General features: G+C 68.4%; 3 protein-coding genes across 4 annotated transcripts; 2 read left to right on the top strand and 1 right to left on the bottom strand.

Annotated features, from left to right (window-relative positions):
• The first annotated feature begins 344 nt into the window (after positions 1–344).
• Positions 345–8,389, top strand: SYPL2 (synaptophysin like 2). Of its 2 annotated transcripts, XM_051771724.1 has the most exons (6): positions 345–480; positions 1,893–1,964; positions 3,041–3,159; positions 4,029–4,230; positions 5,686–5,877; positions 8,153–8,376. In XM_051771724.1, exons 1-6 carry the CDS (start codon positions 430–432, stop codon positions 8,279–8,281), a joined length of 765 nt encoding a protein of 254 aa, XP_051627684.1. In that variant the 5' UTR covers positions 345–429; the 3' UTR covers positions 8,282–8,376. The 2 variants fall into 2 exon arrangements, with proteins under 2 accessions (XP_051627684.1, XP_051627683.1); XM_051771723.1 differs by lacking the exon at positions 345–480 and having other exon boundaries at positions 1,272–1,964; positions 8,153–8,389.
• A 1,167-nt stretch (positions 8,390–9,556) lies between these two features.
• On the bottom strand, positions 9,557–13,126 carry AMIGO1 (adhesion molecule with Ig like domain 1). Its single transcript, XM_051771721.1, has one exon. It carries the CDS (start codon positions 12,229–12,231, stop codon positions 10,744–10,746), a length of 1,488 nt encoding a protein of 495 aa, XP_051627681.1. The 5' UTR covers positions 12,232–13,126; the 3' UTR covers positions 9,557–10,743.
• Positions 13,127–19,482: 6,356 nt separating this feature from the next.
• Positions 19,483–21,136, top strand: GPR61 (G protein-coupled receptor 61). The gene is given in 4 exon segments (XM_051771720.1): positions 19,483–20,314; positions 20,316–20,521; positions 20,523–21,054; positions 21,056–21,136. Coding segments are annotated over 4 exon segments (1,557 nt in total). The 5' UTR covers positions 19,483–19,576.
• The last annotated feature ends 37 nt before the right edge of the window (positions 21,137–21,173 follow it).

Here is a 21,173-nt window from a genome sequence, read left to right as displayed (position 1 = left end):
GAGCTGGGGAGGGTGTCCCGGGGAGTGGGACAGGGAAAGGGCTACGGGAGGGGGCCACGGGTGCCAGGGCAGAGCCGCCAGGGTGTCCCCAGGCCGTACCGGGACCCCAAAGCCCGGCACCCCGTGCGGCCCCGGCGGGACCCTCGTGCCGTCCCAGCGTCCCTGACTGACGGGGGCTCGGAGGAGCCGATGGACGGACAGACGGACACACGGACTCCCCTGCACTGGGCGGGGGGTACAGGGGCGGCCCGGGGTGGGGGCTGGCCCGGGGGAGGGGTGTGAGCCGGGGGGGCTGCTCCGGGGGGCGGCCCGGGGGGGCGAGGGGGCGGGGCCGCCCGGCCCGGGGGCGGGGGGTGCCCGGCGGCGGCTCCGGCAGCGGAGCGGTCCCAGCGGGCGGCGGAGGCAGCACCGACCGCCCCCGGCCCGGCCATGGCCGAGCCCGGAGCCCCCGCGGCCGGTGACAAAGCGACCCGGCTCCAGGTAGGGCTCCGGGGCCACCGGGCGGTCTCCCGGCGCGGCCCCTCGATGGCAGCGCACAGACCCCCAGGGCAACCCCCAGTGTCCCCCCAGGGGCCGGTACCAACCCCCGGAGAAGCCCCACAGTGTCCCGGTGCAGCCGCCCCGGGCGAGCCCCGGTGCAGCCCCCGGTCCCCCGGAGCAGCTCCAGCCCGGGGCAATCCCACTGCAGCCCCCCGGTCCCTCGGGACACCCCCGGGGGCGTCCCCCCAACCCCCTGAGCAGCCCCCCCGGTCCCCCGGTGTGGTACCCTCAATTCCCCTGGCCGGGACAATCCCGTTGCAGCCCCCCCGGTCCCCCCGAGCAGCCTCTCGGTCCCTCGGGGCGCTCCCCCCGCTCCCTCGGAGCAGTCCCCAGCCCACCGAGGTACCCCCAGCCCAGGGCCGGCCCCGCTGCCGCCCCCTCGGTCCCGCCTTGCAGCTCCCCCTGCCCCCCGTTCCAGCCTCCCGGGGCACCCCCCGGCCCGTTGGCCCCCCGGTGCGGTCCTCACGGTTCCCCGGCGAGGCCCCCCAGCCCCTCCGTTACAGCCCCCCGGTGCAGCCCCCCTGCCCCTGGAGCTGCCCCCCGGTGCCCCGCTGTGACCCCTCCTCCCGGAGCAGCTCCCGGTCGCTGCCCCCCCTGCCCGGGGCCATCCCGTGGTGGCCCCGCCGGTTCCTCGGGAGCAGCTTCCCAGCCCCCCGGAGCAGCCCCCGCTGCAGCCCCCCCGTCACCCGGGTCTCCCTCCGCTCCCCCGGGGGTGCAGCCCCCCCTGTTCCCTGGAGCGCTTCCCGGTCCCCCAGGGCACCTCGCGGTGCCGTCCCGGTGTTCCCGATGTTCCCTGTATTCCCGGTCCCCCGGTGTTCCCAGTGCTCCCGGTGTCCAAGGCGTTCCCTGTATTCCCAGTGCTCCCTGTGTTCCCGGTGATCCCTCTTTTCCCTGTATTCCCCGTGTTCTCTGTATTCCCGGTGCTCCCGGTGATCCCTCTAATCTCCGTGCTCCCAGTGTTCCCTGTATTCTCGATGATCCCTGTAGTATTCCCAGTGACCCCTCTATTCCCTGTATTCCCGGTGTTCCCGGTGATCCTTGTATTCCCTGCATTCCCGATGATCCCTGTATTCCCTGTATCCCCCGTATTCCCGGTGTTCCTGGTGATCCCTATATCCCCTGTATTCCCAGTATTCCCGGTGACCCCTTTATTCCCCGTATCCCCTATACCCTGTGTTCCCGGTGATCCCTGTGTTCCCGGTGAGCCCTGTATCCCCTGTCTCCCCGGTGTTCGTGGTGATCCCGGTGTTCCCGGTGATCCCTGTATTCCCCATATTCCCTGTATTCCCGGTGATCCCTGTCTCCCCTGTATTCCCTGTCTCCCCGGTGTTCCCGGCTCTCTCCCCCCGCAGGACCGTGTCCTGGCTGGGCTGCGCTGGGGCCGCCTGCAGGAGCCGCTGGGCTTCATCAAGGTGCTCGAGTGGGTGAGTGACCCCCGCCCCCTCCCCTGGAGCCCCCCCGGCACGAGGGGACCCCGGAGCCCCCCCCGCCCCTCCGGAGCCCCCCCCGGCCCCGTTCGGGGGTTGGGGTGCAGGGCCTCGTGTGTCCCCCCCCGGTGACCTTGAGCGAGTGGCCGTGCCCGGCCGGGCCGGGGGGGCCGGGGACACGGGGGGTTTACCGGGGACACGGGGGGCGGGTCCCCCCATGGGCTCGGGAGGCGCTGGGTGGGGTGAGGAGGGGTCCGGGGGTCGGCGGGGCCTGGACTGGGGAACCTCGGGGGGGCTGAGCCGAGTGCCCGCGGGCCCGGCCCGGCCGTGCCAGGGCAGATCCGGCGGGATTGGGTTTCAGGGCGGCATTTCCGCACCTCGGCCTCGCCAGGGCCGGGGGCTCCCGGGGGAAACTGAGGCACGGGGGCGGCTTCCAGCCCGATTTGGGCATCTCCCACCCGCAGCAACCCGACTGGGGGCTTTGCCCCCGACCCCACGGCTCTATGGGTTGGATAATCCCACCCAGGGAGGCCCCCGGGTGTGCGAAGAGACCCCGAAAGCAAAACCGAGAGGGAAAAATCCCAGGAGGAGCCACCGGAATTCCCGGCTTCGCCCCTCGGTGCCGCACGTGGGGCTGCCCACGCCCGGGCCGGGAGGCTCGGAATCCCCACTTGGTGGGAAGGCGGGAGCTCGACTGGGGAGAGCTGCGGGAAAACACTCCGGGAATGGGGTTTTCCCGGCGCCCCCATCCCGGAGATAAGGGCGGTGCGGCACCGAGGGTCGGGACGACCCCGGGGGTCCCATCACGGCCAACTGGAAACCCCCCAGGCACTCGGCTGCCGCCGAAAATTAAGGGAGGAGGGGAGTGGGCTCGGCCTTGGTGCCCCCCCGAACATCACCCCCGTCCTCGAATCCCGGTGCCAGCGGAATCCCGGTGCCAGCAGCTGCCACCCGGGGCCGACAGCTGCGGGGTGGCACTTTGCCCGGGACTGAGTCCCGGGGAGTGCAAACCCCCTCTGGGATGAGGGGGGGTCCCCGCGGGGTCTCCCCCCGACCCGTCCCCTGTCCCGCAGCTCTTTGCCATCTTCGCCTTCGGCTCCTGCGGCTCCTTCAGCGGCGAGACGGGGGCCACGGTGCGCTGTGAGAGCGGGGCCATGACGGCCATCTCCGTCCAGTTCGGCTACCCCTTCAGGTGAGGGGGGGCTGAGCCCCGGAACCCCCCCGGGGTCCCTCCCCGAGGGGGCTGCGCTGGGGTGAGACACCCCCCCCCCATTGCCAGGACCCCCCTGGGACACGGGCGTGGCCCTGAGGCTGTGTCCTGATGGGGACCCATCACACCCCGACACCATGGGGACATCATGGGACATCCCGGGGGGCACGGGGCATCCCAGGGGTCATGGGACATCCCAGGGGTCATGGGACATCCCTGGGATCAATGGACATTCCTGGGATAAAAGGGCATCCCTGGGGTCATGGGATGTCCCTGGGGTCACAGGGGATCCCTGTGGCTCCAGCTCCCACCACCATCCGGCGGGATTGTCGTTCATCAGGGAACACCGGGGGAATCCCGGTTTATCTGGGAATGTGCTGATGGAGCCAGGCCAGCCCTGAGCCACCGGCTCTGCCCCCTCCCTGTGCCACCGGCCCTGTGCCAGGGCACTGCACCCTGGAAAAGCATCCAGGCTCGGGCCTGGCAGCAGATCCGTGCCCTCCTCCCGGGGTACCACCCCAGCCTGGTCATTCCCTCTATCCCCATCCTTCCCCTATTCCCGGGAGACCACTCCAGCCTGGTTATTCCTTCCATCCCCATCCCTCACCCCAGCCTGGTTATTCCAGCCCTTTCCATTATTCCCTCCATCCCAGGAGACCACCCCAGCCTGGTTATTCCCTCCATCCCCATTATCCTCCACCCCAGCCCAGTTATTCCCTCCATCCCCACTCCCAAGGAACCACCCCAGCCTGGTTATTCCAACCCTTTCCATTATTCCCTCCATCCCAGGGAACCCCCCCAGCCCGGTTGTTCCCCCCCCCATCCCCTGACGCTCCCTCCCTCCCTCCCAGGTTGTACCAGATTCCCTTTGGGATGCCAGACTGCCAGGACGAGTCCGAGGCCCGCATCCTGTACCTGGTGGGCGACTTCTCGGCCCCCGCCGAGTTCTTCGTGACCCTGGGGGTCTTCTGCTTCCTGTACTCCATGGCAGCCCTGGGGATCTACCTCCGCTTCCATTCCCTCTACTCCCAGAACACCAAGCTCCCCTTCGGGGTAAGATGGGAACGACCCCCCGGCACCCCCCGATCCAGCGGGGGGGTCCTGGGCCGTGGGGGAGGGGGGGGGTGTGCGTGGGAATATTCGTGTTGAAGGAGGGATGAGTTTTCCGGGGAAAAGCGTCAACCCCGGCAGTTCCCGCAGGGACGAGCTCGTGTCTCCCACCCAGGGAGCGGTGCCAGGGTGGCCGTGCCACCCCTGGGGGGTTCGATGGGCTCTGCTGGTTCCATCCATCCCTATTCCCAGGGGACCACCCCAGCCTGGCTATTCCAGCCATTTCCATTACTCCTTCCATTCCAGGGGATCACCCCACCCTGGCTATTCCCTCCATCCCCATCATCCCTCACCCCAGCCTGGTTATTCCAGCAATTTCCATTATTCCCTCCAGTCCCAAGGAGCCACCTCAGCCTGATTATTTCCATTATTCCCTGAATCCCAGGGGATCACCCCAGCCCAGTTATTCCATCCATCCCCATTCCCAAGGAACCACCCCAGCCTGGTTATTCCAGCAATTTCCATTATTCCCTCCATTCCCAAAGAGACCATCCCAGCCTGGTTATTCCATCCGTCCTCCCCATTCCCAAGGACCTACCCCCGCCTGGTTATTCCCTGCATCCCAGGGGACCGGAATCATTGATAATCCCAGAACAGAATCATGGGATCATCAACGCTGGGAGAGACCTTTAAGCTCTTTGGGTCCAACCCCCGCCCCAGCAGTGCCGGCACCCCACGAGCCCCCAAATCCTGTCCCCTGGACCCCTTCCCACCCCCCACCCCCTGGGCAGCCCCTCCCGGTGCCTGACCCCCCTTCCATGTCCAGGGAAGGGCAACGAGGCTGGAGAAGGGTCTGGAGCACAGTTCCCATGAGGAGAGGCTGAGGGAGCTGGGGGGGCTCAGCCTGGAGAAGAGGAGGCTCAGGGGAGACCTCCTCACTCTCTGCAACTCCCTGACAGGAGGGGGGAGCCAGGGGGAATTCGGGCTCTGCTCCCAGGAACCAGCAGTAGGACAAGAGGGCCTTGAGCTGTGCCGGGGGAGGGTTAGGTTGGATATTGGGAAGAGGTTCTTTCCCGAGAGAGTGATCAGCCCTTGGAATGGGCTGCCCAGGGTCTTTCCCAACCTGGCTGATTCTGTGACTCTCTGATTCCATGACCTCCAAGATCATCCACTCCAACCCTTGCTCCAGCCCCACCATGGTTCCCAGCCCATGGCACTGATGCCACATCCAGTCTGTCCTTAAACACCTCCAGGGATGGAGAATCCACCCCCTCCCTGGGCAGCCCATTCCAAGGGCTGAGCACCCTCTCGGGAAAGAACCTCTTCCCAATATCCAACCTAAACCTCCCCTGGCACAGCTCAAGTTTTGGCTTTCCCAGCCCAGCTGAGTCTTTCGTTCTCTGATTCCATGACTCCGTGATTCCATGACTCCGTGATTCCACGCTCCCGCTCCCGCAGGATTTCTGTGTCACCGTGTGCTTCGCCTTCTTCTGGCTGGTGGCGGCGGCGGCCTGGGGGAAGGGGCTGAGCGACGTGAAGGCGGCCACGCGCCCCAGGGCCCTGCTGGGCGCCATGGCCGTGTGCCAGGACGAGGGCGTGCGCTGCAGCCCCGGCACCACGCCCGCCATGGGGCTGGCCAACATCTCCGTGGTGAGTGAGGATGGGGTCTGGGGGGTTTATGGGGTTTGTTCTGGCCAACATCTCCGTGGTGAGTGAGAATGGGGTCTGGGGGGTTTATGGGGTTTGTTCTGGCCAGCATCTCCTTGGTGAGTGAGGATGGGGTCTGGGGGGTTTATGGGGTTTGTTCTGGCCAACATCTCTGTGGTGAGTGAGGATGGGGTCTGGGGGGTTTGTGGGGTTTGTTCTGGCCAACATCTCCATGGTGAGCGTCTGGGGGGTTTATGGGGTTTGTGGGGTTTGTTCTGGCCAACATCTCCATGGTGAGCGTCTGGGGGGTTTATGGGGTTTATGGCCAACATCTTCGTGGTGAGTGAGAGCGGGGTTATGGCCAACATCACCGTGGTGAGGGTTTGTGGGCTTTATGGGGTTTATGGCCAACATCTCCATGGTGAGTATGGGGCTTTATGGGGTTTCTGGCCAACATCTCCATGGTGAGTGAGTATGGGGTTTCTGGGGTTTCTGACCAACATCTCCATGGTGAGTATGGGGTTTCTGGGGTTTGTGGCCGACATCTCCATGGTGAGTATGGGGGTTATGGGGTTTATGGCCAATATCTCCACAGTGAGTTTGGGGGTTTATGGGATTTATGGGGTTCCCGACCAACGTTTCCATGGTGAGTATGGGGTTTATGGGGTTTATGGGACTTCTGGCCAACATCTCCAGGATGAGTATTTATGGGGTTTATGGGACTTCTGGCCAACATCTCCAGGGTATTTATGGGGTTTATGGGGTTTATGGCCAGCATCTCCAGGGTGAGTATTTATGGGGTTTATGGGACTTCTGGCCAACATCTCCAGGGTGAGTATTTATGGGGTTTATGGGACTTCTGGCCAACATCTCCAGGGTGAGTATTTATGGGGTTTATGGAATTTCTGGCCAACATCTCCAGGGTGAGTATTTATGGGGTTTATGGGACTTCTGGCCAGCATCTCCAGGGTGAGGCATGGCCGGTGGCATCGGTGTGGGCATGGGGGGGGTGGTCACTTGAAGAAGTGGGTTCAGGGGGGTTTGAGTGGAGCTGAGTGACCCCTGGGCCTTGTGGGGCACACATGGGCACAAGGGTGTGATTGTGCCCTTGGGGATGGGGTTTTGGGGCTTTGAGTGGAACTGAGTGCTCCCCACCCCTTACGGGGTACACGTGGGCATATGTGGGCACATGGGTGTCATTGTGCCCTTGGGGAGGGGGCTTGTGGGGTTTCAGGCAGAGCTGGGCATTGCTGGGTTCCCAAGCTTGGCCAGGAGAGGGCAGTGGGAATGGGGGAACACACATGGGAACAGGGAACACATGAGGGAATGGGGTGGCAACACACATGGGAATGGAGGAACATTTGGGAATAGGTGGGAACACAGGTGGGAATGGGGTAGAAACACATGTGGGAATGGGGTGGGAACACACGTGGGAATGGGGGAACATGTGGGAATGGGATGGGAACACAGGTGGAAATGGGGTGGGAACCCCCCACGGCCACAACGTCCACCCCCCTCCCCAAGGCCCCATGGGCTGTGGGACCCACCCTGCACCCCCAGGAAACCCCCCCAGCCATGGGGGACCCTTGGGGTGGGTGTTTGGGGTCCAGGGGGTGTATGGGGTGTATGGATGTATGGGATATAGGGGGTGTATGGGATTTGGGGATGTATGGGATGTGCGGGATTTGGGGATATGTGGAATCTATAAGGTGTGTGGGATTTGAGGATGTATGGGGTGTGTGGGATTTTGGGGATGTGTGGGGTGCATAGGATATGTGGGATGTAGGGGATGTATGGGGTGTGCGGGGTGTATAGGATATATGGGGTGTGTGGGGTGTATAGGATATATGGGATGTAGGGGATGTATGGGGTGTGCGGGGTGTATAGGATATATGGGGTGTGTGGGGTGTATAGGATATATGGGATGTAGGGGATGTATGGGGTGTGGGGGGTGTATAGGATATGTGGGATGTAGGGGATGTATGGGGTGTGTGGGGTCCATGGGGTGCCCAGGGCACACGGGACACACACGGTGCTCGAAGCTCACGGGGTGTGTGGGGTGCCGGGTGCTGTTCTCACCCGTGGGTGCCCCATGCAACCCTCTTCCTTCTCCCTCTCCCTTCTCCACTCTCCTGTCCCCTCTCTCTGTCCCCTATCCCTGTCCCCTCTCCCTCTACCCCTCCCCTCTCCCCATCCCCGTTCCCTCTCCCCTTTCCCTCCCCTCTCCCCATCCCCTCTCCCCATCCCCATCCCCTCTCCCCGTCCCCCGTTCCCGCAGCTTTTCGGGTTCCTGAATTTCCTGCTCTGGGCCGGGAATTGCTGGTTCGTGCTGCGGGAGACGCCGTGGCTGCGGCCCCCCCCGGCGCGGGACAGCGATGCCGAGCAGGGCGCCATCGACAAGCAGTGACCCCCCCCCGGGACCCCCCGGGACCCTCCGGGACCCCCCGGGACCCCCCCGGCCCCGGGTCCTCGCGCCGGCCGCCAGCCTGGGGAGGGGGCGTCGCTGGGTTGGAGCCGCGGAGGGGGGGGGTCGGATGCTCCAGGAGGGGGGGCCGGGCAATGCCGGGGGTCCCGCTCGGGGTCGGGGGGTCTGTGTGTCACCCGGGGGGGGTCTGTGTGTCACCCGGGGGGGGTCCGCGGCTGTGCGGGGGCGCATAAAGTCCTGGGTACCAGCTCTGGGTTGGGGGTCCTGCTGTCTGCCTCGGTGTGGGGGTGCGGCCCCCTTGGGTGGGCTACAGACCCCCTCAGTGGGCTACACACAGCCCTGGGTGGGTGCAAACCCCCCTGGGTGGGCTACAGACCCCTCTAATGGGGTGCACACCCCCCTAATGGGGTACAGAACCCCCTAATGGGGTACACACACCCTTGGGTGGGCTACACCTTCCCCGAGGTGGGGTACACACACCTGGGGGGGGTACAGACCTCCCTAATGAGGGACACATCACCCCGGTGGGCCACACACAGCCCTGGTGGGCTACAGCCCCCCCAGTGGGGTACGCACTCCTTGGGTGGGCTACACACAGCCCTGGGGGGGTACACACACCTGGGGGGGTACACATCCCCCTAATGGGGTACACACCCCTGGTGGGGTACACACACCCCTAATGGGGTACACACCCCCGGGCGGGGTACAGCCCCCCCCCAATGGGGTACACACCCCCAATGGGGGACACCCCCCCAGATAAGGTACAGACACCCCCACTGGGGTGCACCCCCCCCGGGTGCTGGGTCAGAGGAGTGCTGAGGAGGACAGTAGGGTGCTGGGGGGGTCATTGGGGTGCTGGGGGGCAGTGGGATGGGGGTGAACACGGGGCTGGCCTGGGGGGCTGCCCTGAGCCCCCCTCCCAGCACAGCCCCAGGGGTCAGCGGGGCCCTGGGGGCACTGGGGAGTGACCGGGGTGACCCCCCACCGTCCTGTCCCCCCCTTTGCTCCCCTCCCATCCCCCCCGACGGCAGCAGAGCCCCCCCCGACTCTCTCCCCCGGGGGGTCCCCCGGCGCTGTCACTGTGTCCTTGTCCCCCCCCCGCCAAAGGGACCCCCCTTGGAGCCCCCCCAAACCCGGCCGAGGGCAGCACAGACACGGGGGGGGGAGAACAGGTTTATTTTGGCCAAGGCATCAGCGCGGGGGGGGGGCACGGCCGGGGGGGCGAGGGGGGCACACAGGGCACCCTTTGGAGGGCTGGGACCCCCGAGGTCCCCCCCTGCGTGCGGGGGGTGCTCTCCTCGCGCGGGGGTTGCAGGGGGGCTCAGGAGGGTGTTGGGGGGTTTCGGGGTGGGGGCACACCCCTGGTGCCCCCTTCCCAGGGGGGCTCGGGCTCCCCGGGGGGGTCATGCTGGGGGCTCACATGCCGGGGGTGGGGGGCAGTGAAGATTGGGGGGGCTGGGGCTGCGGGGGGGGCACTGCCCTTGCACAGGGAGGCTGCTGCTTCTGGGGGGCCCTGGGGGGGTCCCGGTGCTGTCACTGTCACCAGTGGGGCCCCCCCTGCTCTGCGGTACCCACACTGTCCCCACAGTGCCCTGGGGGGGTCCTGGGGAGGCGATGGGGTGACCCCCAAGCTGGGGACACAGTGTGGGGGGGTCTGGCCACACCTCCGTTCTGGGGACTGTCACAGCAGTGGGGGGGACAGGGGGTGTCCCTGGGGGGTCCTTCTGGTGTCCCCCCACACCCTTGTCCCTCGCGGTCCTACAGTGACCTGGGGCGGTCCTGGGGGGCGATGCTCAGTCCTGGGGGGCGATGGGGTGACCCCCAAGCTGGGGACACAGTGCTGGGGGTCCGGTCACCCCTCTGCCAGGGACAGTCCCAGCAGCAGTGAGGACACACGGGGTGCCTGGGACTGTCCCCACCGTGTCCCCTTACATCCTTGTCCCTCACGGTCCCACGGTGACCTCGGGGGTTTCCCGGGGTGATCTCGGTCCTGGGGGGCGATGCCATGACCCCCCAAGCTGGGGAAACGGTGCTGGGGGTCCGGCCACCCCTCCTGCCTGGGGACTGTCACGGCAGCAGTGGGGACATGGGGTGTTCCTGGGACTGTCCCCATGGTGTCCTGCCGGTGTCCTCGCACAGCCTCGTCCCTGCAGTGCCCTCGGCAGGTCCTGGGGGGCAGTGGGGTCACCCCCAAGCTGGGGACACGGTGGTGCGGATCCGGCCCCCCCTCCTGCCTGGGGACCGTCCCCACCGTGTCCCCTCACACGCTCGTCCCTCGTGGTCCCGCAGTGACAGTGACCTCGGCAGAGGGGGGACGGCGGCAACGCTCAGTCCTGGGGGGCAACGGGGTGACCCCCAAGCCGGGTACGCGGCAGTGGGGTCCGGCCACCCCTCCTTCCCGGGGACAGCTCACGGGACATCCCGGGGCCCGTCCCCGGCGCCGCTCACACCACGATGGGGGTGTCGGAGAACACCGAACTCACCGAGTCAGGGTCAGACACCTTCCTCTGCCCCTTGGGGCCCCGGGGGGCGGCCGGCGGGGGGGTCCCCCCCCCTCCCTTGAACCTGCCGTTCTGCCCGGGGCCGCCCCCCGGGGCGGGCCGGGGCTCGCCGTGCCCCCCGTGCCCCCCGTCGTGGTTGGGGGTGGTGCTGAGCACCGAGGAGTTGATGCTGTCGTCGCGCGGCGCCGGCGCCTTCTCGGCGGCGCGGCAGCAGCAGCAGCGGCACGGGGTCAGGTACAGGTAGATGAGCACCAGCACCACGCTCAGGATGCAGCCCACCAGCGTGGTGTAGGCCGTGTTCAGGGTGTCGTGGGGGCCGTGCAGGGTGAAGTTGTGCACCAGCAGCTCCACGTAGACGGTCTCGTTGAGCAGCGGCCCCGCCACCCAGCACGCGTAGGTGCCCGCGTCCTCGGCCCGCAGCGCCCGCAGCTCCAGGCTGCCGTTGGCCAGCAGGGCCACCGTGCCGTTGCCGCCGCCGTCCCCCGGCATCACCCTGTCCCCCGCCGGCGTCACCCAGTGGCGGCTGCCGTCCTGCCAGCGGCTGTCGCAGCCCAGGGTGACGCTGTCGCCGAGGTGAGCCTCCAGCACGGCCTCGCGCGCCTCGCTGCAGTTGAGGGGCTGCCGCCCCGCCAGCTCCAGGATGGCCACGGAGGCGTGCGGGGAGCCGGGCAGGTGGCACGTCAGCTCCTCCTGGAAGTCCAGCACGGCGCTGAGGCGGCGGCGGCGGCCGCGGGCGAGCAGCTGGAACAGGGCGCAGTCGCAGCCCAGCGGGTTGTCGTGCAGGTAGAGGCGGTCACGCAGCCAGGCGGGCAGCGCCTGCAGCTCCCCGGCGGGCACGGCGCGCAGCCGGTTGGCCGACAGGTCGAGCAGCGCCAGGCGCGGCAGCCGCGAGCCCTCGCGCAGCAGCTCCAGCGGGAAGCGGGCGATGCGGTTGCGGCCCAGGTAGAGCTTGCGCAGCCGGCCCAGGTTCTCGAAGGCCGTGCGGTCCACGCTGGAGATCTCGTTGTTGTAGAGCAGCAGCACCTCCAGCTCGCCCAGGTCGCTGAACAGGTTCTCGTCGAGCGCGCGCAGGCGGTTGTTGGACAGGTCGAGGTGGCGCAGGCGGGGCACGGCCGCGAAGGCCTCGGTGGACACGAAGGCCAGCCCGTTGTGGCTCAGCAGCAGCGTGTGCAGGTGCGGGAGCCGCGCCGGGCTCCAGTCCCCGCGCAGCCGCGACACGTTGTTGTGGCTCAGGTCCAGCACGGAGGCGAAGCGCGGCAGCGGCGACGGCACCAGGCTCAGGTTGGCCTGCGAGCAGCTCAGCAGGTTGGAGGCGCAGATGCAGTGAGCGGGGCAGGACCCGCCCGCCGAGCCCCCCGGGCACAGCAGGGCCAGGGCCAGCAGCAGGGACAGCGGGGACGGCGGGGACGGGGCACCCCCGGGCGTGCCCATGGCTGCGCGAGGGCACGGGGCAGCTGGGGGGACACCCGGGGTGGGGGACGGGGCAGGTTCAGTCCCGTCCCAGGTGGGGTTGGTTGGTCACCCCGTGTCCCCAGGAGGGGTGGGTCAGTCACCCAGAGTCACAGTCCAGGGTGGGTCAGTCACCCAGAGTCACAGTCCAGGGTGGGTTGGTCACCCAGAGTCACAGTCCGGGGTGGGTTGGTCACCCAGAGTCACAGTCTGGGGTGGGTCAGTCACCCAGAGTCACAGTCCAGGGTGGGTCAGTCACCCAGACTCACAGTCCGGGGTGGGTTGGTCACCCAGAGTCACAGTCCGGGGTGGGTTGGTCACCCCGTGTCCCCGGGTGGGGCGAGTTGGTCACCCGGTGGCACAGCACAGGGTGGGTTGGTCACAGCATGTGCCAGGCTGGCTGGTCACCCGGTGTCACGGTCCAGGGTGGCTCGGTCACACGGTGTCACAGCACGTGCTGGGGCCGGGGCTCACCCAGTGTCACCAGCCAGGGGGGTCACCTGGTGCTGCAGAGTGGGGTGGTTGGGTCACCCAGAGTCACGGTCCAGGGTGGCTTCAGTCACCCAGTGTCACAGCCCGGGGTGACTGTCACTGACCAGTCACCGGTCCCCCAGTGGTGCAGGCTGCGGTGGCTGTCACCAGTGTCACACTCTGTGCTCCGGGGTGGCTTCAGTCACCCGCTGTCACAGCCCGGCCGGGCTCAGGGCTCACCCGGTGTCACCGTGCTGGGTGGCTTTGCCACTTGGTGTCACAGTCTGGGGTGGCTCTGTCACTCAGTGTCACGGTGCTGGGTGGCCGTGGTCCCTCAGTGTCACTGAGGGGGTGGCTTTGTCCCCCGGTGTCACGGCATGGAGAGGCTGAGGTCCCCTGGTGTCACACCGTGCAGTGTCTCTGTCCCTCGGTGGTCCCTCAGTGTCACGACATGCGGTGTCTCTGTCCCCGGTGTCACACCATGCAGTGGTTCTGTCCGTCAGTGTCACACCGTGCAGTGTCTCTGTCCCCGGTGGTCCCTCAGTGTCACAGTGGGGGGGAGGGGTCGGTCCCCTTTGTCACGGGTGCCGCGGGGTCACTTCCCACGCGGGTCACAGTGCGGGCTGGCCCTGTCCCCGCTGTCACGACATGTCCCCGCGGTCACGACATGTCCCCGCTGTCACGACATGTCCCCGCTGTCACGGTCCGCCCGGTTCCCCCGCCTCGTCCCTCCCCGGTTCCCCTCCCCCAGTCCCGGGGCCGGAGGAGGATGCTCAGCCCCCCCAACCCCCCCCCGGGCGTTACCACCGGGGCCGGGCCGGGCCTAGAGCGGGGCCGGGCCGGGCTGGTCCGAGCCGGGCCGGTCCGAGCCGAGCGGGGCCGGGCGGGGCCCAAGGAGGCCGAACCGAACCGAGCCGAACGGAGCCGAGCGGAGCCGAACCGGGCCAAGAGGAGCCGAACGGAGCCGAGCGGGGCCGAACCGATACGGGCGGAGCCGAGCGGGCCGGGCCGAACCGGGCCGAGAGCGGCCGAACCGCCCCGATCCTTCCCGATCCTTCCCGAGCGCAGCCGAACCGACCCGAACGGGCCCGGCCCGGCCCGAGCGGTTCCGATGGTCCCCGAGCGGTTCCGATGGTCCCCGAGCGGTTCCGATGGTCCCCGAGCGGTTCCGAGCGGTTCCGATTCTCTCCGATCTTTCCCGACCGTCCCCGAGCGGCGCTGCCCGGACGGCTCTGGGGGCGGGGCCGGCGCGCACGGCGCGTCCCCATTGGCTGCCCCGCGCCGCGCTCGGCCAATGGCGGCAGCGCTCGGGGTTAACCCGCGGAGAGCCGGGACCACCCGGGACCACCCGGGATCACCGGGACCCACCGGGACCACCCGGGACCACCCGGGACCACCCGGACCCACCGGGACCACCCGGGACCCATCGGACCCGGATCTGGCCCCCTCTCCATCCTCAGCCCCGTCTCCATCCTCATCCTTGTCCCTGTCCCATTCCATCCTGACCCCTCTCTCCATCCCCATCCTTATCGACATCTGGCCCCGTCCCCATCCCCATCATCCCCATCCCATCCCTGTCCCTGTCCTCATCCTCATCCCCAACGCTATCCCACATCCCCACCCCCATCATCCCCATCCCATCCCTGTCCTCATCCTCATCCCCATCCCATCCATCTCATCCTTGCCCTCATCCCTGTCCCCATCCCTCTCCCAGTCCTCATCTCCATCCCTGTCACCCATCGCAATCCCCGTTCTTATCCCTGTCCCCATTCCCATCATCCCCATCCTCATCCTAATCCCCATCCCCCTCTTCATCCCCATTCCCCCCCATCCCCTCCAATCCCATCCCTGCCCTGTCCCCCATCCCCATTCCCTCCCATCCTCATTCTCATCCCTGTCCTCTGTTCCCATTTCCATCCCATCTCGTCCCCATTCCATCCAATCCCACCCTGGTTCTCATGCCCATCCCTGTTCCCATCCTCATCCCCATCCCTGTCTCCATCCCCAATCCTCCATCCCATCCCGTTGCATCCTGGCCTTCATCCCCATCCCATCCCATCCCATCCCATCCCATCCCATCCCATCCCATCCCATCCCAGCCCCAGCCCCACAGCCCCCATTCCACCCCAAATCCCCCCTCCCGACCCCATCCCAACCCCCTGGGATGGAGGCCCCCCCCGTTCCCCCCTCGGGTGCCCCCCCGCCCTCCCGGTGCCCCTCCCCCCCCGGCTCTGCCTCCCGGGAGTATTTTTAGCTCCAAACATTTGTGCCGGATTTTGGGTCCAAAATTAGAGGGAAAAGAGCCGGAACAAACCGTGCTGGGATGAGGCAGCTTTTTATGGGAAAGGGGGGGTGGGAATTCCAGGGGACCCCCGGGACACGGGACAGGGGGTCCCCCCTCGCCCTGTTCCCCACACCCCAAACCCCCCGGGCCGGGGGTCCCACAGAACCACCCGGGGAATTCTGTCCTTGGATCGTCCCCGTGTTCCCACTTTAATCCGGGATTAATCCCTGCCCGACCCCTCCGGCCCTGGGCACGGGGGCACCTTGGGGGGCGCGGGGGGGGCCGGGCTGGAGGGGGCACACGCGTGTGGCAGCAGCACCCGCACACGTGTGAGCTCCACGGGACACGTGTGTGCCCCCAAACACGGGTGTGTGCCCTTCTACATGGGTGTGTGTGCCCCCCAACATGGGTGTGTGCCCCCCCAAACACGGGTGTGTGCCCCCCTACATGGGTGTGTGCCCCCCAACATGTGTGTGTGCCCCCCCAACATGGGTGTGTGTGCCCCCCCAACATGGGTGTGTGCCCCCCAAACACGGGTGTGTGCCCCCAACATGGGTGTGTGCCCCCCCAAACACGGGTGTGTGCCCCCGTACATGGGTGTGTGCCCCCCCAACATGGGTGTGTGCCCCCCCAAACACGGGTGTGTGCCCCCCTACATGGGTGTGTGCCCCCCCAACACGGGTGTGTGTGCCCCCCAACACGGGTGTGTGTGCCCCCCAACATAGGTGTGTGCTCCCCCTACACGGGTGTGTGCCCCCAAACGTGTGTGCACACCCCGGGACACGTGTGTGCCCCTAAACATGTGTGTGCCCCCAAACACATGTGTGTGCACCACGGGACACGTGCGTGCCCCCTACACGGGTGTGCACACCCCATGACACGTATGTGCCCACACATGTGTGCCCCCAAACACGTGTGTGCACACCTCAGGACATGCATGTGCCCCCCTTACATGGGGATGCCCCCCCCCATGTGTGTGCCCCCAAACGGGTGTGTGCCCCCACACAGGGGTATCCCGGGGCACTGGGTGCTGGGATAGGGTATCCCGGGGTACAGGGTGCTGGCACAGAGGTATCCCGGGGTGCTGGGTGCTGGGATAGGGTATCCCGGGGTACAGGGTGCTGGGATAGGGGTATCCCGGGGCACTGGGTGCTGGGATAGGGGTATCCCGGGGTACAGGGTGCTGGGATGGGGTATCCCGGGGCACTGGGTGCTGGGTGCTGGCACAGAGGTATCCCGGGGTACAGGGTGCTGGGATAGGGGTATCCCGGGGTGCTGGGTGCTGGGATAGGGGTATCCCGGGGTACAGGGTGCTGGGATAGGGGTATCCCGGGGCACTGGGTGCTGGGTGCTGGGATGGGGTATCCCGGGGCACTGGGTGCTGGGTGTCAGGGTGCTGCAGTCCTGGAGTATCGGGGTGCTGGGGTTCTGGGCTGCCAAGATAATGGGCACTGGGGTACCTGGACACTGGGTACTGGGGCACTGAGTGCCAGGGTGCTGAGTTACTGAGGTACTGGGGTGCTGAGGTATTGGGGTGCCAAGGCACTGGGCCCTGGGGTGCCAGCAGTGCCAGCGTGTGGGGCACTGGGTGCCGGGGTGCTGAGGTTTTGAGGTGCTGGGGCACTGGGGTGTCCTGATATTGGGGTGCCGACAGTTTCAGGGTGGTGGGGTGCTGAGGTACTGGGGTGCCAGGGTGTGCCACCCTTGGGGGCAGGGTGCTGGGGTGCCAGGACACTGAGGTACTGGGGTGCTGGGACAGAGGGGTGCCAAGATGATGGGTGCTGGGGTGCTGGGGTGTTGGTGCCTTGAGACTGGGGGGCAACGGGGTGCCAGGACATTGAGGTACCAGGGTGCTGGGACACTGAGGTGCCCAGATTTTGGGTACTGGGGTGTTGGGATAGAGGGGTGCCCAGATTTTGGGTACTGGGGTGTTGGGATAGAGGGGTGCCCAGATTTTGGGTACTGGGGTGTTGGGATAGAGGGGTGCTTGGGAGCTGGGATCCCGGGGTGTCAGGGTGCTGAGGTCCTGGGGTGCCCAGATTTTGGGCACTGGGGGGGGGGAGGGGGCAGGTTTTGGGGTTCCGTCGGTGCCAAGCTCGGGGGGTACCCTCGGGGTGCCCCCCCCCCAGGGCGGGGTGTCCTCAGGGATTCGCTCCCACACGAATTCCCACCCCGGGGGTGGGGTGGGGGGGTCTCTCCGTGGATCATCCCGAGCAGGATGGATCCCCTTCGACCCCCGCGCCCCTCCGTTCCAACCGTTTATTCCCGCCGTTCCCCGGGGGGGGGGGGGGGGCCTGGAATTTTCCCGGGTTCAGCCGAGGTGCCCCCGCGGGGGTTTTTATTTTTGGGGTGGGGTTATTTTTGGGCGACCCCGTCACGCCGGACCACGAGACGCGCGCGGGGGGGGGGGTGGTGGGCATCGCGTCACCCACACCCCCACCCCAAAAAGGGACCCTCCTCACGAGGGACCCCCCACCCTTTTTGGGGACACAGAGGCGAGCGCGGCAGCCCCGGGGGGGGGGACCCCAATGTGCGCCCCCAGAGCGGGGGGGGGCGTTCGCCCCCCCCGCTCTGGGGGCGCACATTGGGGTCCCCCCCCCCCGGGGCTGCTTGGGGGGGCGGCCGTGAACGAGGGGGGGGTTGTAGGGCGGGCGAACGGGCGGCGCTAGGACCCTGCGGGCGGGCGGAGCGGAGCAGCCCCCGCCGCTGCCGCCGCCGCTGCCGCGGCCCCCGAGCAGCCCCCGCCGCCCCGGGGACCCCCCCTGCACCCCCCCGGCCCCGGGGACACCCCCCCCGCCCTCGGGAAGCCCCCCTCCCCCGGGTAAGTGCGGGGAGGGGGTCGAGCGGGCGATGCCCGGCGAGGGGGAAAAGGGGGGGGGAGTGCGGGGAGGGGGCGATGGGACACCCCCCCTCCCGGGGGTGGGAGGGGGTTTCCGACCCCTCCCCGGGGGTGATGGGGAGGAAGGGGGAGGGGGGGACCCGCGGCTGCGCCCCCCCATTCCATCACCGCCCCCCCATTCCATCACCGCCCCCCATTCCCTCCCCTCGCGGCCCCCGCCCCGCTGGGAACACCCGGGAAAGGGGGGGGTGGTGTGTCTGGGGTGGCCCCCAAATCCCCCCCGCAGTGGTCCCCCCCGTTCCCCGCGCGGGGCTCGGCGTGGGGGGGTCATACAAGGCCCGGGAAGCAGCGAGGGGTGAACCCGCTTGTGGGGGGGGACTGGGGACCCCCCCCCCCATTCTTAGGGTCTCCCCCGTGGGGGGCCCCGCTGGGGTGGTTTGGGTTGAAACGTCGGAATTTGGGGGGTTTACCCCGGAATTGCTCGTTTTTGGGGGGAACGAGGCTTTTGGGTGGGGGAGGGGGCTGGGGGGGGTCGTGTAGAGGGCCTGGGGGTGATGGGGGCTGGGGGGGTTCACGGCTGAGCTGAGACCCCCCCAGGGCTCTCAGGGGTCCCCCAAAGGTACCCCCCTCTGATGGCTCCCCCTCCCCCCCGGGGCCCGGGGCTGTGGGTGGGGGGGTCACAACTGAGCTGAGCCCCCCCCACGGCTCTCAGGGGGCGGCTGTGACCCCCCCCGCGGGTTTTCAGGGGTCCCCCCAGGACCTCCATCCCCCCCCCAACAGCTCCACCTGGGGGCTGCACTTGGGGGTCTCCCCAGAGCTGTGTGTGTCCCCCCCCCCCCCCCAGCTCCACCTCCCCCCAGCTCAGCTGTGACCCCCCCCGGGTTCTCAGGGTGGGCTGAACTCCCCTCGGCACTCGGGGCCCCCCCAGGGTCTCCACCAGCCCCCCTGACAGCCCCAGGTCCTCAGGGGCTGCAGATGGGGGTCCAGCTCAGCTCTTGGGGGTCCCCCCCAGGGTTGTGTCACCCCTCTGTGAGACCCGTCTCTCTCTCACCCCCTCCGAGGGCTCCCCCTCCCCCCAGGTCCCCGGGGCTGTGGGTGGGGGGATCACAGCTGAGCTGAGACCCCCCCCCCGTAGCTCTCAGGGGTCCCCCAGGGTCTCCCCCCCGCCCCCTGACAGCTCCACCTTCCCCCAGCTCAGCTGTGACCCCCCATAGATCTCAAGGGTCCCCCAAAGCTCCCCCCCATGCCTGGAGCTGTGGGTGGGGGTTCACAACTGAGCTGAGCCCCCCCCATGGCTCTAAGGGGTGGGCTGTGACCCCCCAGGCTGTCAGGGGTCCCACCAGGGTTGTGTCCCCACCCAGACACCTCCACCTCCCCCAGGTACCCGGGGGCTGCAGCTGGGGGGTCTCAGCTCAGCTCTCAGGGGTCCCCCAGGGTCTCCCTCAGTCCCCCCCCCCGACAGCTCCACCTTCCCCCCAGCCCAGCTGGGCCCCTCCCATGGCTCTCAGGGGTCCCCCCCGGGTCCCCAAAGGCCCCCGGGGGCTGTAGTTGGGGGGTCTCAGCTCAGCTCTCAGGGGCCCCCCCGGGCTCTCCCCCCTCCTCTGACCGCTCCCCCTCCCCCCAGGTCCCCCCCCTGCGAGGACTCCCCAGATGGCCGTGACCGGGGGGCACCTTTGGGTGCTCTGAGCACCCCCCCCAGCGATGTGAGCCCCCCGTGCGATGCCCAGCGCAGGATGGAGCCCTCCCTGCCCTCCCCGTGGGGCTGGAACGGCTCCCGAGGAGGGGGGGCCCGGCCCCCCAACAACGGCAGCGCCGAGGGCAAGGCCAAGGACGGCGGGGGGGCGGCGCGGGCCGTGGGGCTGCTCTTCATGGTGCTGCTCGACCTGACGGCGCTGGTGGGCAACGCGGCCGTGGTGGGGGTCATCGCCCGCACCCCCGCGCTGCGCAAGTTCGTCTTCGTGCTCCACCTGTGCCTCGTGGACCTGGTGGCCGCGCTGACGCTGATGCCGCTGGAGATGCTGGTGGGCTCGGCGCTGGGGGGCTCGCCGGGGCTGTGCCGCGTCTACCTGTTCCTGCTGGTGTGCCTGAGCTCCGTGTGCATCCTCTCCATCTCCACGCTCAGCCTGGAGCGCTACTACTCGGTGGTGCACCCGCTGCGCTACGAGGCGCACATGACGCCCACGCTGGTGGCCGGGGTGCTGGCGGCCGTGTGGCTCAAGGCCGTGGCCACCTCGGTGGTGCCGGTGCTGGGCTGGCTGTCCCCCCCCGAGCGTCCCCCCGCGCCGGGCTGCTCGCTGCAGTGGAGCCCCGGCGCGCCCTGCCTGGTGTTCGTGGCCTTCCTCGCCGCCTTCTACTTCGCGCTGCCGCTGCTCGTCATCGTGCTCACCTACTGCGCCATGTTCCGCGTGGCCCGCGTGGCCGCCGCCCAGCGCGGCCCCCTCCCCACCTGGCTGGAGACCCCCCCCCCCGGCCCGCCGGCGCTCGGCCTCGCTCAGCAGCCGCTCGCCGATGGTGACCCCCCCGTGCCCGGGGGCAGCCCCCCGCAGCACCCCGCACAGGACGCCGGGCGCGGGGGGGGGCAAGGCGGCCGCGGTGCCGCTGGCCGTGGGGGGCCAGTTCCTGCTCTGCTGGTTGCCCTTCTTCTCCTTCCAGCTCTACGCGGCGCTGGGGGGGGCGCGGGGGGGGCGGCGCGGCCGAGACCGTGGTGACCTGGCTGGGGTTCTGCTGCTTCACCTCCAACCCGTTCTTCTACGGCTGCCTCAACCGGCAGATCCGCGCCGAGCTGGGCCGGCTCGTGGCCACCCTCCTCAAGCAGCCCCCCGAGGAGGGGCTGCGCCTGCCCAGCCGCGAGGGCTCCATCCAGGAGAACTTCCTGCAGTTCCTGCAGAGCACGGGCAGACCCCCCGAGCCCCCCCCGGGCACCCCCAGACGGGACCTGCCCCCGCCGGGAACCCCCAAAACGGGACCCGGTCCCCACCCCAGACGGCCCCAAACGGGACCTGCCCCCCATCCCGGGCACCCCAAAACGGGACCCTGCCCCCCCCGTCCCTGTCACCCCTCTGGGGGGTCGGGGGTCCCAAACGGGACATGCCCCCCCCGTCCCTGTCACCCCTCTGGGGGGGCGGCGGTCCCTCGGCCGTCCCCAAACGGGACGCGCCCCCCCCCTTTCCCCCCCGTGGATTTTCGCATCCCGGGGCAGGTGGGGGAGGACGGGGGGGGAAGGGGGGGAGTGGGGAGGGGGCGATGGCGGGTGGGTGAATCCCCCCGGGGGGTCGGGCAGGGCGGGGCTGTAGCGTTTTTGGGGGGTTTGTCGCGGGTAAATGTGGCTGT

The sequence above is a fragment of the Manacus candei genome, unplaced genomic scaffold (assembly GCF_025592945.1).
Source record: "Manacus candei isolate 608988 ecotype Guabito, Panama unplaced genomic scaffold, ASM2559294v1 h1tg000139l, whole genome shotgun sequence".
NCBI lineage: Eukaryota > Metazoa > Chordata > Aves > Passeriformes > Pipridae > Manacus > Manacus candei.
This window is presented reverse-complemented; position numbering and strand designations above follow the sequence as displayed.

What these genes read in the sequence shown, in the direction of transcription:
- SYPL2 (XM_051771723.1), top strand. Translation starts at nt 1,515, where the DNA reads ATGATCCCTGTAGTATTCCCAGTGACCCCTCTATTCCCTGTATTCCCG. An exon ending in TCATCAAGGTGCTCGAGTGG is followed by an intron (nt 1,965 to 3,040) that starts GTGAGTGACCCC and finishes CCTGTCCCGCAG; the next exon opens with CTCTTTGCCATCTTCGCCTT. An exon ending in ACACCAAGCTCCCCTTCGGG is followed by an intron (nt 4,231 to 5,685) that starts GTAAGATGGGAA and finishes CCGCTCCCGCAG; the next exon opens with GATTTCTGTGTCACCGTGTG.
- AMIGO1 (XM_051771721.1), bottom strand. Translation starts at nt 12,231, where the DNA reads ATGGGCACGCCCGGGGGTGCCCCGTCCCCGCCGTCCCCGCTGTCCCTG.